The 14,396-nt window shown below is 38.7% G+C and overlaps 2 protein-coding genes across 7 annotated transcripts in view; both read left to right on the top strand.

Moving 5' to 3' along the window:
* Positions 1 to 4,656, top strand: part of KCNT2 (potassium sodium-activated channel subfamily T member 2) — a 130,505-nt gene extending 125,849 nt beyond the window's left edge. For all 6 annotated transcript variants that reach the window (XM_061379253.1, XM_061379252.1, XM_061379250.1 and 3 more), the window contains 3 exons: positions 592 to 892; positions 1,130 to 1,214; positions 3,697 to 4,656. In XM_061379253.1, coding sequence (XP_061235237.1) covers positions 592 to 892; positions 1,130 to 1,214; positions 3,697 to 3,808 — 498 coding nt within the window. In that variant the 3' untranslated portion in view covers positions 3,809 to 4,656. The remainder of the gene's footprint in view (positions 1 to 591; positions 893 to 1,129; positions 1,215 to 3,696) is intronic.
* The window catches only part of F13B (coagulation factor XIII B chain), a 301,636-nt gene that overhangs the window by 194,842 nt on the left and 92,398 nt on the right, over positions 1 to 14,396 (top strand). The gene's annotated exons all lie outside the window — the stretch shown is intronic.

The following is a 14,396-nucleotide window of genomic DNA, read 5'->3' as shown; positions in this document are numbered from 1 at the left end:
AGAGGAATCCTGAATCACACAGAACACTACTGCACACAGCCGTACTTTCTGACACAAAGGCCTTCCAAATATTATGTGCTGGAAGGTAGAAAATGCCTAGGAATTTGAGAAACAGCTAATAGGTATGTTCCACCTATGGTCTTAAAAGAATACTCAAAACAGCACAGCTACAGTCGAACCATTACTTACTGAATCCACACCATAAATCCAAAAAGAAGTTACAGAACTCAAATTTCTAAAAATATGCAGACTTGGAAGTAAGCACAGAATTAATTCAGAACATATTCCTAGATTCAGGAAAGGCAATATGAGAAGGCTGAAGTTGGTCTAGAATCAGAAATGGAATCAGGCACTAAGTAACAAGTATCTGCTTTCGCGATTGAGAAGTGTGTTTATATCATCAGTGGGCTTTGTACATAAGTCAAAGTCTAGGGAAGGGTGCCCAATTCAGGAACACTCGCTAAGTACAAACAGCTGAATCTCCTCAGCTCCATTGAAACCAAAACACATGTTCAGCCGCACTGTTGAAAGAAATTAGTGAATATCTTGATCCGTTTCTATTTTTTAAAGCCCTTAATCTCTCCTTTCAAGTCTCAAATCTCTATCAGTGTGGAAGAATGGGAAGACACTAAAGACACCAAAGAACAAATTAGTTATCGTAATAACCATCGTAACTCAACATCTAGTGATCAGTCTGATCACCCCTTGTTACGACGAAAAAGCATGCAGTGGGCCCGGCGACTGAGCAGAAGAGTACCAAGACACACCGGGAAAACAGCTGAGAAGATAAACCAGCAGCGAATGAACCTTTACAGGAGATCAGAAAGACAGGAGCTTGCTGAACTAGTGAAAAACAGAATGAAGCATCTGGGCCTTTCCCCAGCAGGATATGGTACGGTTACTATGATTCTTTAAATCAATAATTAAAAAAAAAAAAAGAAAAAGAAATCAGTGTTTTGCAAGATGAACTGATTTTTAAGAACTGAGGATGCCATAAACAAAAGTAGAAAAGTTTATGGTAATGGTTTTATTGGTTGGGCATGGGGGGGGGGGGGGTGTCTATTTTCAGACAAAACTCTGAAAAGTTTGTTTTTAAATATAATTAATTTGGGGGTTTTTTTGCCTCTAGATGAAATGAATGATCATGAGAATACCCTCTCTTACATCCTGATCAATCCTTCTCCAGATACAAGATTAGAGCTGAATGATATAGTGTAAGTTATAATGTCACAAGACCTGCAGAATTTGTCATTTGCACTTCCTGTCTGAATTTATTTCATTATCTTTCTGCTGGAAAAGAAGCCCAAACTTTCCTATACACCTGCAAAAGAATAAAAATACTTGTCTATTTAAATAGACATGTCGCTATACACATGTGTATTTAAAATAAATACATATTTAATACATATATTAGTAATGCTCTTACCTACATATTCTGTCCTCCTCATCTTACTCTGTGTATTTTGAAAAATAATCAAATTTGACAGCTGACATTTTGACTCTAGAGCGTGATGGTCTTTGTCTGTATCAGAGTTTAGTACTTGCAAATGGATCTTACAGTAGTACTCCTTGTTCTCTTTCATTCCAGAATTAATACAATACATTCCATTGCTAGCACTAGCACTCTCCTTTTTTAAGAGCAAAAAAACCCACCACAAAACCAAATCAAACCAAAATCAAACACCACAAAAATCAAAAAATGCACTACAGGCTCTTTGTTCCTTTGACATTTTGTTTGTGTTTTTTTTTTTTCCTGGAGATTAACATATTTGCTCTGCTGTTGGTGTGGCTGATGCCCTATAAAAACATCAAATTCAGAGGTGCAGTTTCAGTTCCAAGATTTGCAATTAGGAGCTCCAAATTTCAGCTCTCTGCAGTAACACACAAAGATCACACATAGGAATTGCTTATGCAGTACCACCCTAGTCATGCCTAAGGGAGGAAGATGACCATGAGATTTGGGATCTGTGACATCAGGCCAATTATAAACCCTCAACACACTAGCAGGTTTTTATCATACATTTAGGCTTCTTACAACTTTGTCAATGTTTATCACTATACAAATCTTGTTAACTTTTATTTTATTTTTACTTAAGGGAAACCTGAATTTTCCCTCCAAATCTAAGAAAACCTGTTCCTAAAAAAAAAGCAACAAACCAAAACCCCAAAAAATCAAGCAAGATAAGCATGTGTTTAAACATGCTTCATTTGTATTTAATGAACAGAATAGGGCAGACTCTTTCACTGCTCATCAGTTTCATTGCCTAGATCAGCAAAAAAAAAATACAGATTGTTCTGGAGTAAATATAAACATCAGATTGAATAGAGTTTTTTAATCCCCTATTTACATCCACAGTTTTCTTACACAAATAAGTTCAGGCTATGTGTAGCAACAAATTCTGTAAGATAGAGAAAACACTGCTATGCTATTTTAGCCCTGACAGAAGGAAGAACATCAATAAAGTAACAGCAACAGGTGGTGTACCCAAATCCTGGAGATCAGGCGATTCTCCTGAGTATCCACCATAAAGGCAATGTGCCACAGACTCAGAAGCCCATGCTTTGAGGAGCCAGGAACAGTCTGTTACTAGGTGAGATGAAAACATACAGCAGTTCTGGGGGACGTATGACAGTGATTGCTTGTACACTTACAGAAAATGTTAGTTCAGTTAATTGGACATTTTATTGAAGAATTTTGGGGGGCTTTTTATTAAGTCTGGGGCAAAACATACTCATTATGCAGAATAGTAGAAGTTCACAGCCTGTAGAACCAGAAGCTTTCTTCAGAGCCACTGCAAAGTCACACAGGAAATCTTTAGAAGCACCACACTGCATGCAAGCAGCCTCTATTTGGAGAGCGTTTCAAGCATTTTCATTGGGCTGATGAGGAGATGGATAGAAATGTGGCATGAAGTTATGAGAGAAAGGATTCTTCTATATTTGGTTTTCCTGCAATTTCATTTTGTGGGGGGAAAGTTACAAGATATACAAGGATTAATAAAATGCTGGGATTAATCCACAAAGCTACTACAGTGCTAGCACCTAAAGCCATCTCAGATCAGATAGTTTATCACTTGAGATAGCTGTCAAAACAGTGAAAAATTTACACTTATAAATTAATGGGAAGCTCTTAAATCCTTTACCCAACAAAAGCAGTTCTTTTAAACATCTCAAACTTGTAGTCAAACTCTTGAGTCATTTTCCTCAAGTATTCAAATCTACCAGAAATTCTTATTCTGAAGAGTCTGTCTACAGACTGTCAGCTTTTACCGAGATTATCCACATCAGGCTCTTTATTCGTTGGGCAGAGTGACAAGAATTATGCATTGTTTTCTCACAAAATTATTTGAGAAATAGCTCTGTGGACTGCTTGTGCCTTCTTGAAGGAGTAAAGGAAATGCATTAAGAAATACAGAATTACTGGCAAAGGAGCTATCAGTCAAAATTAAGGTTTAGCTGTGCCTAGTGCATACATATGATGTCTAGGCAAACAAAACATGAAAAGCTCTATTATTAGCATCAAAAGCAGGTGGAGTTACCCAAGTGTCCAAGTTACCCAACAAGAACTAGACTAAGCACCTTCAAAGTAAGCCTTTATGTCTTCCTCAGATCTTTTCACCTTTACAACTGTATGCACCTATTATATTCTTGCTCACATCATTTCTTTTTAATAAAAATTGTAATTTCTTTCTATAGATACTTGATCCGACCTGATCCATTGGCTTATGTTCCAAATACTGCACCCAGCCGAAAAGACAGCTTCTGCAACACTGTGGGACAAGACACCAGGGAGGAGACACAACTTTGATATGTGACTCAGCATAAAATTAAGAGATAATTTTATACACGTGCTGTTTCCACGCACCATTTTCAAAACTGAGTGATACATTTTATTCAGATTTTGGAAACAAAATAACAGTGTGTAAGTGACCAAATTTAGAAATACGTGGTCTAGAAACTCTGATTTAAAGGACTGTCAGGCTTGTGGCCTATTCAATACAGTAGCTGAACTTCGTCAACTTAACAGAATTATGACACCTATTGCTATTTAACCAATATGAACAAAGTATTTGAGAAGTGACAGATTCCATCGTGCGTTTTGCTTAGATGCTTCTAAGCATATTTATCAGGGTGACAGCATGTCAGTGACTAAGCTTCTGACCTACGTCAGTAAAGATTATGTGATGTCCATCAACCATGCATAATTTGTAGCAGAAACTATGTTAATACCTACACTGCCAATGAGTCTTTGTGTCAAGAATCCAGACTCTGAAATCAAATTTTCAGCCTCAGCCTGTCACCCGTTTATATCGGAACAAGCTAGTTTCAGTCCCATTTTAACTTCCAGGACTTCAGTGTTAGTTCTCTGGGTTTACACAGACCAGACTGAATAACACAGCCTAGTCATACCCTAGAGGTTAATATCTAAGGCATACCCACTGGAAGATTAGCTCAGGAACCCACCTGGAGAAATGTCCCTGTCATCTCACATAGGCAGTCCCCCACGTTTGTAACAACTGGGAAGGCACTATCTGTGTGAAGAGGCAAACAAAGGTAACAGTGGTAACTCAGGTGAAATAGAATCCTTTTAACCTTAGTGAGTTTGTCAACAGAAACCCAAACAGATCATAATATAAAAGTGAAAACACCCCTGTAAGGAATTAATATGCCAGAACTGCAACTGTCCAAAGTATGCCCAGTTATTCAGATTACCCAAATGTGATACCTAATTTCATATGAAATATTTATCACACTGAAAAATCAAAGAAAATTACAACCCATTTCATAAAATGAATGCAATACCACATTATATCAAAAGGTACCATGGATCTGAAGACTCCATATTTTGGCATTAAGGACATAAGAAAGCATCTACTACTGCGTGAAACACACGGAGCTGCTACAGAATCCCCAGTCTACACATACAAGAATGACACAATTGATCAAGCTTTCTACAGAATTAAGACTGTACGTGGTTGTCCAAAATCACATTCTTGCTTTGCTGTCTGTCACAAAAGGAGGAAGAACATGCTTAAGGTAAAAACCCTACTGTTAGGATTATAGAACTGGTACAAGAAATTTGGCAGGTACAAAGGAAAAATCGATTATTTGAATTACCTTGATGTCCTACATGTACAAAGAGTCAGTAAAAGTTGTTTATAACCTCTTTTATATTATTTGGTAGAACAACTACAATTTGTTTCTGAAAAATAAAATACCAAGTTGCCCAGTGAACAACTCCCAGATGTGCGTACGCTTGTCAACATTGTAAGGATGTTGAAATTAAGTCACATTCATGTGACAGGTGACAGCAAATCTGCTATTATTCCCTCCCTTCCTTCCTTTTAATTCTTTGAAAACTTAACTAATCTGTCCCAAATTGAGTCAGAAATTCTAAGGCCGTTATTATAAAAATAAAACCAAACACAGAGGTCTCAGAGTGGACCGAAGCCATCAGATCAGGAATACCAGTTTTAAAAGAGTAACTGGGAAAGCAGGGTTTCTCAGCAATTTTTTTGTATTGATGTATTAAAGTAGCATCAGGGTTCAGAAGGGGTTTAGCGATTATGCATGAAATGCATCATTTTTCAGTGTTTTCCCACACACACTAGTCATTGATCAAATTATTCACAGGTAAAGACAAAGTATTTCAAATGTTCCCTCTGGGCACTAGTTGATAAATTAACAACTGAAGCAGCTGCACAGACTGAAGCCTACAGTTTCTTAAAAACCAATAGATGTTACAGGGTCTTGTCAAGACCTCTCGTTGGAGTTCACCAAAAACAGACTGCATGTTCAGTGTGAATAACTTTCTATTTTGAATGCCTTCAGTGATAAGACTGCATTCCAGTTAATGTTTTCTAAATTATTCAAATACCTTAAAAAGATTACTGCAAAATATTAGGAGGATCCTTTGTGCCATACTTAAGACCTTTCTAACAGAGCCTCAAGCAGGCAGACAGGATTCCAAAACATGCCTACCCTGCGGATGGCCAGCAAGTTAAAGACTCTGCTCTCAGTGTGATTCACACTTTACAGGCCTTCCCTGTGCACTGCCTATCATACCCACCACAGGTTTAAAGTGTCTCTGCCACAAGGATACATAGCTAGGACTTGATGCCCTGCATTTACCGGCCTAAAAGCGGTAGAAACAAGCAACCCGTTCCCATCCAACCCAGCAGAATTGCCGGAGTTGAATAATAGCATCTAATGTGACCTGGTATTTCTCCAGGCTTAATGAATTTCTAATTACTCATTGGCCCCAGAAGATTTGTTAAAGCAAACACAGAGACAGCTGAAGACACATGCAGTCTCCAAAATGAATGAAAGGCAATCTTTCTGAACAAAATACTTGGTTCTACAAAATCTGCTGAAGACAAGGTAATAAAAACTAAATAGCTTCTTGTGAAGTAGAAGTTCTAATAACCCATGAATAATATACTGCGAAGTTCTGTTACTCAAAATATACTGCCTTTCATATTGAAAGCAGAATGGCTTTGCTTCCTCTGGAGTATCTTCACAGACAGACCCCATTCTAGTGGGATTAAGACCTTTCAAGAACCGCCCAAAGAATCTCTACATCAACACTGAATGAGACAATACACATATTTTCTCCTGACTCATTTCTACCAAGAACTCAAATGTGCCCATCTTTCCCAACACTACCTTAACAGCTACCAAGCAACTTGGTACTAAAGTCACAATCCCAGTGAAGAAAGTGATAGCAGGTAATAACTAGTTCATTCTCACAAGAGAATTCTCCAGCAAAGTGAGATCTACCTATGAAAACTTGTAACCTAGTCTTCAATAAAAAGTCAAAGTGTTTCAGTGGGATGCAGTGTGTTTCCTTAACTTTCACTCCAGTTCCACAACATGCAGTAATTCACATAATAAGTAAAAACAAAACCACATTTTGAAAAACCTGCAGTAGGAGGAGTTAGTGAGGTTTTCATCACATTTCAACTTAGAAATTAAAAGAACAGATATTTCCCAGCATACACATTTCCCACATACACAAACAACTTGCTACAACTACTCTTTAAGAACTTTAAAGTACACAAATATATACTTATGTATTACTGAATATTTCTTATAGATCTTTGTTTACCAGTGCACCAATAAAACACTAAAGAAGAAACAGATCTCAGGATTCAGAAGTGGAGGAAAACTGAAATGACGTCAAGTGCCCCAGAGGTAACACACAATTCTGTAGATTCTAGGCAACTAGGGCTGACAGCAACCATTCTGTAATTTTGGAGCACTGATGCATGAGGTTTTGCTGCATTGAATTACAGTTGATACCTGAGGGAAATCAGTCACTGCAACCTGGAAATGAATTAATAAAAACAAGCAGCGCTGTTTGTAGTGACAGCAAGTTGTACAAGGATGTAAATTCTTTGGTTATGTCACTACCTTGAAAAAGTATTTTCTATAAAATAAAGCAACCTGCATAAAATATTGTTGCATATTCTTGATATTATATTAGAAAAAGCTCACCCCACTTTGAAACAGATATACATTGAATAAATGGTCTAAAGAGCTGCACTACTCATTTTCAGCCACTGTTCCTTTTGCTTGCTGCAGAGACAGAAGAGTTATTAATTCATATTATGAAAGATTACCAAGACTTTGCTTATCTTCTGAAATCAATGCAAAATATTAATGATGATTGCTATATACTTCATTACTGCCTATGCTATTAATGCAAGAATGCTGTCAGTAATGGTAGTTCAACACAAGTATAAACTCCCACAGCCTCTCAAGAAGTTTAAAAAAGGCAAACACTTCTGCTTCATAAAGTTAAAATGTAGCATTTGAAGTTTCTAGAGTTTTATTTCTTCTAAAAACTCCAGACTGCATACCATTACAAAAATTTGCAAATGACCCTTGCCAACCAAGGAGAGAGGCTGGGATGCAAATATTTATTAATGTTGATGAGGTGTCCCAGGCAAATTGGGGCATCCCAAATGTGGTTTTACTCAGGGCTTTTATACCTTTAATGCATTCCAGTACAATCTGATTTAACTAATCACTAACACCCACACTGCCAATTGCTGATCATTATAAGACTTCTCCAGATCATTTCCCATTTCTTCTTTTATCCTTTCACCACTACAGGCTGGCTGATGAGTGGTAGGTAACTGGTTTCTTTGGCATAGCTTTTGTATAGCTTTTAACAATACAGCATTTTCTCCCACTACAAGTTACGAACCCTCACTGCTTCCATAGCTGTGCAGTGGTGTGGCAGACTCCAAATATGAACAGAGAATTGCTGTTTTTTATAGTGTTACCTTTGGGCAGGTGGCAAATCTTCATTTGTGTCACTGGTTCCTTGGATAGATGAGTGCAAGTTCTTTCACCCCTCTATACTCCCTGGTTTGTACACAGTAGAGACAATAATAACCTTGTGAACTGCATTGAAGTTTATAAAGAACAAACTATGGCCAACAGATAATTAGCAATACCACATTTAATCACATCCTTCTAATTCCAGCTCTTCTCATAAGATCATTCTTTACAAAAAGTCACCTCAAACACCTGCTTTTTTCTTTTTTCCAAAAAGGCAATAGTTTCAAGTTATTACATTTATAATTTTAATAGTGTAATAGTTCTACAGTAAGATACCATGCAACCAAGAATTCATTACTTTTATTAAAATCTGAAAGGAACAGTATACTATGAGTTATTTTAACTAAATTAAACTCGTTGAGATAGATTAATTTAGTACATGTTGTGATGCAGTATATTCTGGCTTTAATTGTGTTTGCTGCTTACTAAGTATAGCAATTCAGTAAGTCCAGTAATACATTTTCCCAGCGTTAGAAACAAGAACCGTGGGAGTGTTGCAACATTTTCATTACTCAGAGATTTATTTTTTTTTACTTATTTTTTGATAAAAAGTTGAAGTTAGGTTATTATATTAAAAAAACAAACAAATAGTGAAAATACTGAAAGGTTCAGGGGATTTCTCATATACCTCTTCTAAGTCAACTCCTGTCAGCAGTACCTGGGAATAATTGCAGGATGATGAGTTTTCAGGAGCTGCTGTGCAAAAATTCTGAGATTTAATTTGGTACTAATATATGTCTCATTATAAAGTAAAATTGAGGTCCCAGGAAAGTCAGTGAAAATTTTGCCTCTGATACAAGTGAAATAGAAGACTCAGCCATTGCCTAAACATAGCTGTTAGCGCCATGTGAGATGCCCTTGGGATTCCATCTGGCTCCAGCTGACAGTCTAGCAGTGCTTGAGTTTTCTGTAGGTTCTGCTATTGTACCTGCCAGCCTTATGGGTAATCTTTGCATGACTGGGACATCTCAAATAGAATTAAGCTCTACTTTCAGATCACTGATCTGAGCCCAAGTTATCTCCCACTGGACATCCCATTCAGATAGTGCCTTATACAGATACTGTCGTACACATGTGCTGACAGCTACAGCCTAATAGATACGATGGCATTCCTAACAGGAAAATATACATTAAGATATTTATATAACATGCATATCTTTATATAAAAATATTTTAATAAAGATGCACATTTAAATGGAATCATCCTTTCCATTCAGCTATGCTGCCAAGTCTCACACAGACTATATATCAAGAAGCACATCCCATATTGTACAGGTGAAAAATGTACAGACCTCTTTTCCAAAACATTTTGTAGATACATTTCTTAAAGGATCAGGTTGCAGGGAGCAGGATTCTCTTTTGGAAGTTCTCTGCCTTCCTAAGAACAATGTTTACTTCTAAAGAAAGTAATGAGCAGAAGTTCTTAAGGAGTCTTATCACACTGTTAGCTTGTGAAAAGGGAGGTGTTCACTTTAACAAGAGTCGGATACTTTTCCAGACTTCTCTCATTTTAATACTATCTGTGAGTTTGTGAGACTAAGTCTCTTTCTCAGTTTGTGGTAGAAATGTTGGCTGTATTGAGTTTTCTGGGGAGATTAATCAAGAAAATAGTCTTGTTATCAGGGCAGAAGCCCAGTTTAGAAAGAACGATGGAACAGTTTTCCAGAGTCAACTAACATTTACTGTCCAGGATGATGACACTTGAAACTGCAATGGTGCTAAAAGCTGGAATCATAAAAAACTAAATCAAGCTCAAGTTTGCTTGAAGGAATTAAAAATCAGATTTTTTTCCAAGGAGCTGACTAATGCTTATAGAACATATTTTAACTCTACACTTAAAGACTACTTGTTGCAACAAGTCTATAAATAGACTAGTCATACATTACTTTCTAAATAGTTTGTAAGGCAATAACATGTCTATTTAAGGGTCATTCAGTTCAGCAAGACAGATTTAGATCTGAGTACAAGTAGAAACTTTACCACTTTGGCAGAAAACCACAGCATTTAGGATTCTGAAGGCAATACACAAGTCTTTTTGCTATTATGCGTATTTAAAGATACTGAACCATATTTTGTATATTTAAAGATACTGAACCACATCCTCTGTTTACTACAGTTGTTTTCAGGTTGTACCATCTGCTCTCTTATCTGCAAACTGAAGAGGCCACTCCATCATTATCGAACATAAGAGAGGGCACCATGTTCTCCTTCTGTCTCTGACCAACTTCAGCAGCAGACAGCCTCAACCAAAGCAAAAGCCATGTGCAGACCCAGTGTGCCTAAGCATCAGAGCTGAGTTACATGGTGGGTCAGGACTGTACAGAGCAACCTGACAGATACTCGAGGCTGCCCTCTCTAATGTAGGCCTTCCCATAGGGAGCCACTGACACTATTGTTATAGAGCTCTTTGCTTCTATTCTTAACTTCGCCTTTTTTTTTTTCTTTTTTTTTTTTTTTTATTCTTTCCAATTTCATGTAATTCCTTGAAGGATTTCTCCTTCTCTCACCTGTCACAGCATTTGTGATGGCTGACAGAAAAGCAACTGACCCGCTACAGAGGAAACTTGCCTTTCAACTCAGGGAAGGTATGGGCACCAAGGGAGATATTTGCCTCACATCCCAAGGAAAAGATAGACGTCAAGGTAAAAACATGGTTTGCATGAGGTAAACCCTAGGCATGAGGTAAACCCTAAAATTATACACATCAATTTCCAGGTTTAAGAGAGAAGTACAGGGGTTTTCATCAATAACAAGTATATGTACAGCAACAAAGGAGGGAAGGATGTCACCACAGAAGAATGGGGCATTTTATGCTGAATTAAAGGATGACTGTAAGAAGTTCATAAGTCTATCTGCCAGGAAAGGGAAGGAGGAGCAAACAAAAGGGTGTGATTCAGAACAAGTCAACCTTCTTCAGTATCCGGAGAATATGAGATGAGCGCTGAAGCGATTACATTTCCTTACATAGATGCGAGGAAAATGTGTTTTAGGAAGGGCTGAATTGGCCTCATTTTTCACTGAAAAAGTATTTAACTTACATTATAATAACAATAATTCCTTTAATATTTATATAATGGGTTTATGGGGAATCCCCAAGTTCTGCTTCTGGATTGGGAAGCAGGAGCCCCAGTACTTGTTAATTTATAAGGAAATAAAGAGAATACTTCAGGGAGATTTGAAAGAGCATAAATGCATATTTGGAATTAGGCCAGGACACTAAGGCTACTATGCCCTATTCAACGAAAAGAGCCATTGGACTGTTAATGACCATAAGCAATCAGACACTTGGTTTTATGTCTTATCAGCAAGACTACATCACATGCTCATTTAACTCATTCTTGCTTTTAAGTTCTCTCAGCTGCTGAGAGAACTGCTTGTGGGTTTATTTCTTTGTCTTACCAAATGTGGCCTACCTTGACTTCAGCAAAGCGTTTGACACAGTCTCCCACAGCATCCTCGCAGCTAAATTGAGGAAGTGTGGTTTGGATGATCAGGTTGTGAGGTGGACTGTGAACTGGCTGAAGGAGAGAAGCCAGAGAGTTGTAGTCTATGGGGCGGAGTCTAGTTGGAGGCCTGTATCTAGTGGAGTGCCTCAAGGGTTGGTACTGGGACCAGTATTATTTAATATATTCATCAACGATTTAGATGAGGGAATTGAGTGTACTATCAGCAAGTTTGCTGATGACACTAAGCTGGGAGGGGTGGCCGACACGCCAGAAGGCTGTGCTGCCATCCAGAGAGACCTGGACAGGCTGGAGAGCTGGGCGGGGAATAACTTGATGAAATATAACAAGGGAAAGTGTAGAGTCCTGCATCTGGGCAGGAACAACCCCAGGTTCCAGTATAGGCTGGGGAACGACCTGTTAGAGAGCAGTGTAGGGGAGAGGGACCTGGGGGTCCTAGTGGACGACAGGGTGACCATGAGCCGACACTGTGCCCTTGTGGCCAAGAAGGCCAATGGCATCCTGGGGTGTATTAGAAGGGGGGTGGTTAGTAGGTCGAGAGAGGTCCTCCTTCCCCTCTACTCTGCCCTGGTGAGACCTCATCTGGAATACTGTGTCCAGTTCTGGGCCCCTCAGTTTAAGAAGGACAGGGACCTGCTGGAGAGAGTCCAGCACAGGGCAACTGAGATGATTAAGGGAGTGGAGCATCTCCCTTATGAGGAAAGACTGAGGGAGCTGGGTCTCTATAGTTTGGAGAAGAGGAGATTGAGGGGTGACCTTATTAGTGTATATAAATATATAAAGGGGGAGTGTCACGAGGATGGAGCCAGGCTCTTCTCAGTGGCAAACAATGAAAGGACAAGGGGAAATGGGTACAAACTGGAACACAAGAGGTTCCACTTAAACTTGAGAAGAAACTTCTTCTCAGTGAGGGTGACGGAACACTGGAACAGGCTGCCCAGGGAGGTTGTGGAGTCTCCTTCTCTGGAGACATTCAAAACCCGCCTGGACACGTTCCTGTGTAACCTTATCTAGGCGTTCCTGCTCCGGCAGGGGGATTGGACTAGATGATCTTTTGAGGTCCCTTCCAACATCTAACATACTGTGATACTGTGATAACACCCCCATGATCTCCCCACCCTCTGTAATCAGCGGAGTTACAATGGCATAGGAGAGATCAGAAATGCAGTCAGAACATATGTTGAGTCTCATTAAGTGAGGACAAATTCTAAAGAAAAGGGATTACAGTGTCTTCCAAAAATACAAGAGAAAAGGGAAGAAATCAGTGCAGTTTAAATCATGCTTTTATAAATGTTAATATCCTAAATTTATCTTTATATCCAACTAAACATCATATGTTGCACAGCAATAAGACCTGTTTCATGGAACAGGAAATCAGTAAAACAGTTTTCTATTGGACTTTCCATCTGCTAGTGCCTCAGGACACACAGACTGACCAGTGCCGGTAAGGCTGATGTGTGACAATCATAGGCAAATTACATTTTTTCTGGTTGGTTTATTTGGTTTAAATTGTGTGAAGTGTATAAATAAATTGCTTCAATGCATTTTATCCAAACAGATAGAGAAGTTCTACAAAAGCAGAAAGACTGATAGTCATGGAGTCCTCTAACTGGTGGGTTACCTCCATGGACGCTTACAAGTTAAGCCATTTTAATTGTCACTGAGTGGTACAATTATGTCACTTGGCTCTATATATTTATATACCTACCTCTGACAACTACTGAGAAATCTGAGCAAACCTCCTTTAACTGAATGAACTGAAAACCCTAAGAAGAAATATAATTGCTTTGGGAAATTATTCCCCTTAAAATTGCAACCATTCTCATGAATTTAGTGTCACTTGGGAAAGTATATGGCTCGAGAGAGCCATAATCAGCTATCAGTTTCCCTCTAATCCCAATCAAGGACTGAACAAATGGGATGCTGAATTATTGCCTCTCACCAAAATGGGATTCCCTAATCACATTTTTTGGCCTAAAGTGCTTGGATTCTGAAAAAACCTTAGTGATACCAGTCCTCTAGTAAGCCTGAGTGAGAAATCAAGCAATTGCTCAACTCCTAGATCACCTTTAAGCTCAAATTAAGTATATGTCATCCCCTGTATGGTGGGAAGCAGAGACCACAGATATCTTTGCACCAGTCTACAACCACTCTGGATCCACTGCTTGTCTTTTCAATGAAGACAATTTCAGCCCTCATGATGAATGGACCACTCGGTGGATAAAGAACTGGCTGGATGGCCACACGCAAAGAGTTATGGTCAATGGCTCAATGTCTGGCTGGAGACCAGTTATGAGTGATGTCCCTCAGGGGTCAGTGTTGGGACCGGTCTTGTTTAACATCTTCATCGCTGACATGGACAGTGGGATTGAGTGTGCCCTTTGTTATAAGAGACCTTAGAACTTTGATACTTTTCTAAAAGCAGGGATTTTACAGTATCCGGGTGATGGTCATAGGGCAACTTCCACTACAAAAAAAGTAGCAGCCATAGTAAATAGGGCCACTTAACCCTGATAATATGATGCTTTTCCACTGAGCTATCTGTTAATGGAATTGGACTTTAGCAGTTTCTGATTGTGCCAA

This window comes from Neopsephotus bourkii, unplaced genomic scaffold, assembly GCF_033783945.1.
Source record: "Neopsephotus bourkii isolate Nb327-2 ecotype Australia unplaced genomic scaffold, CSIRO-AGI_Nbou_v1 NB_1768, whole genome shotgun sequence".
In the NCBI taxonomy this organism is placed as follows: Eukaryota; Metazoa; Chordata; class Aves; order Psittaciformes; family Psittacidae; genus Neopsephotus; species Neopsephotus bourkii.
Note: the sequence above shows the minus strand (reverse complement) of the source record. Positions and strands in the feature narration are given on the sequence as shown.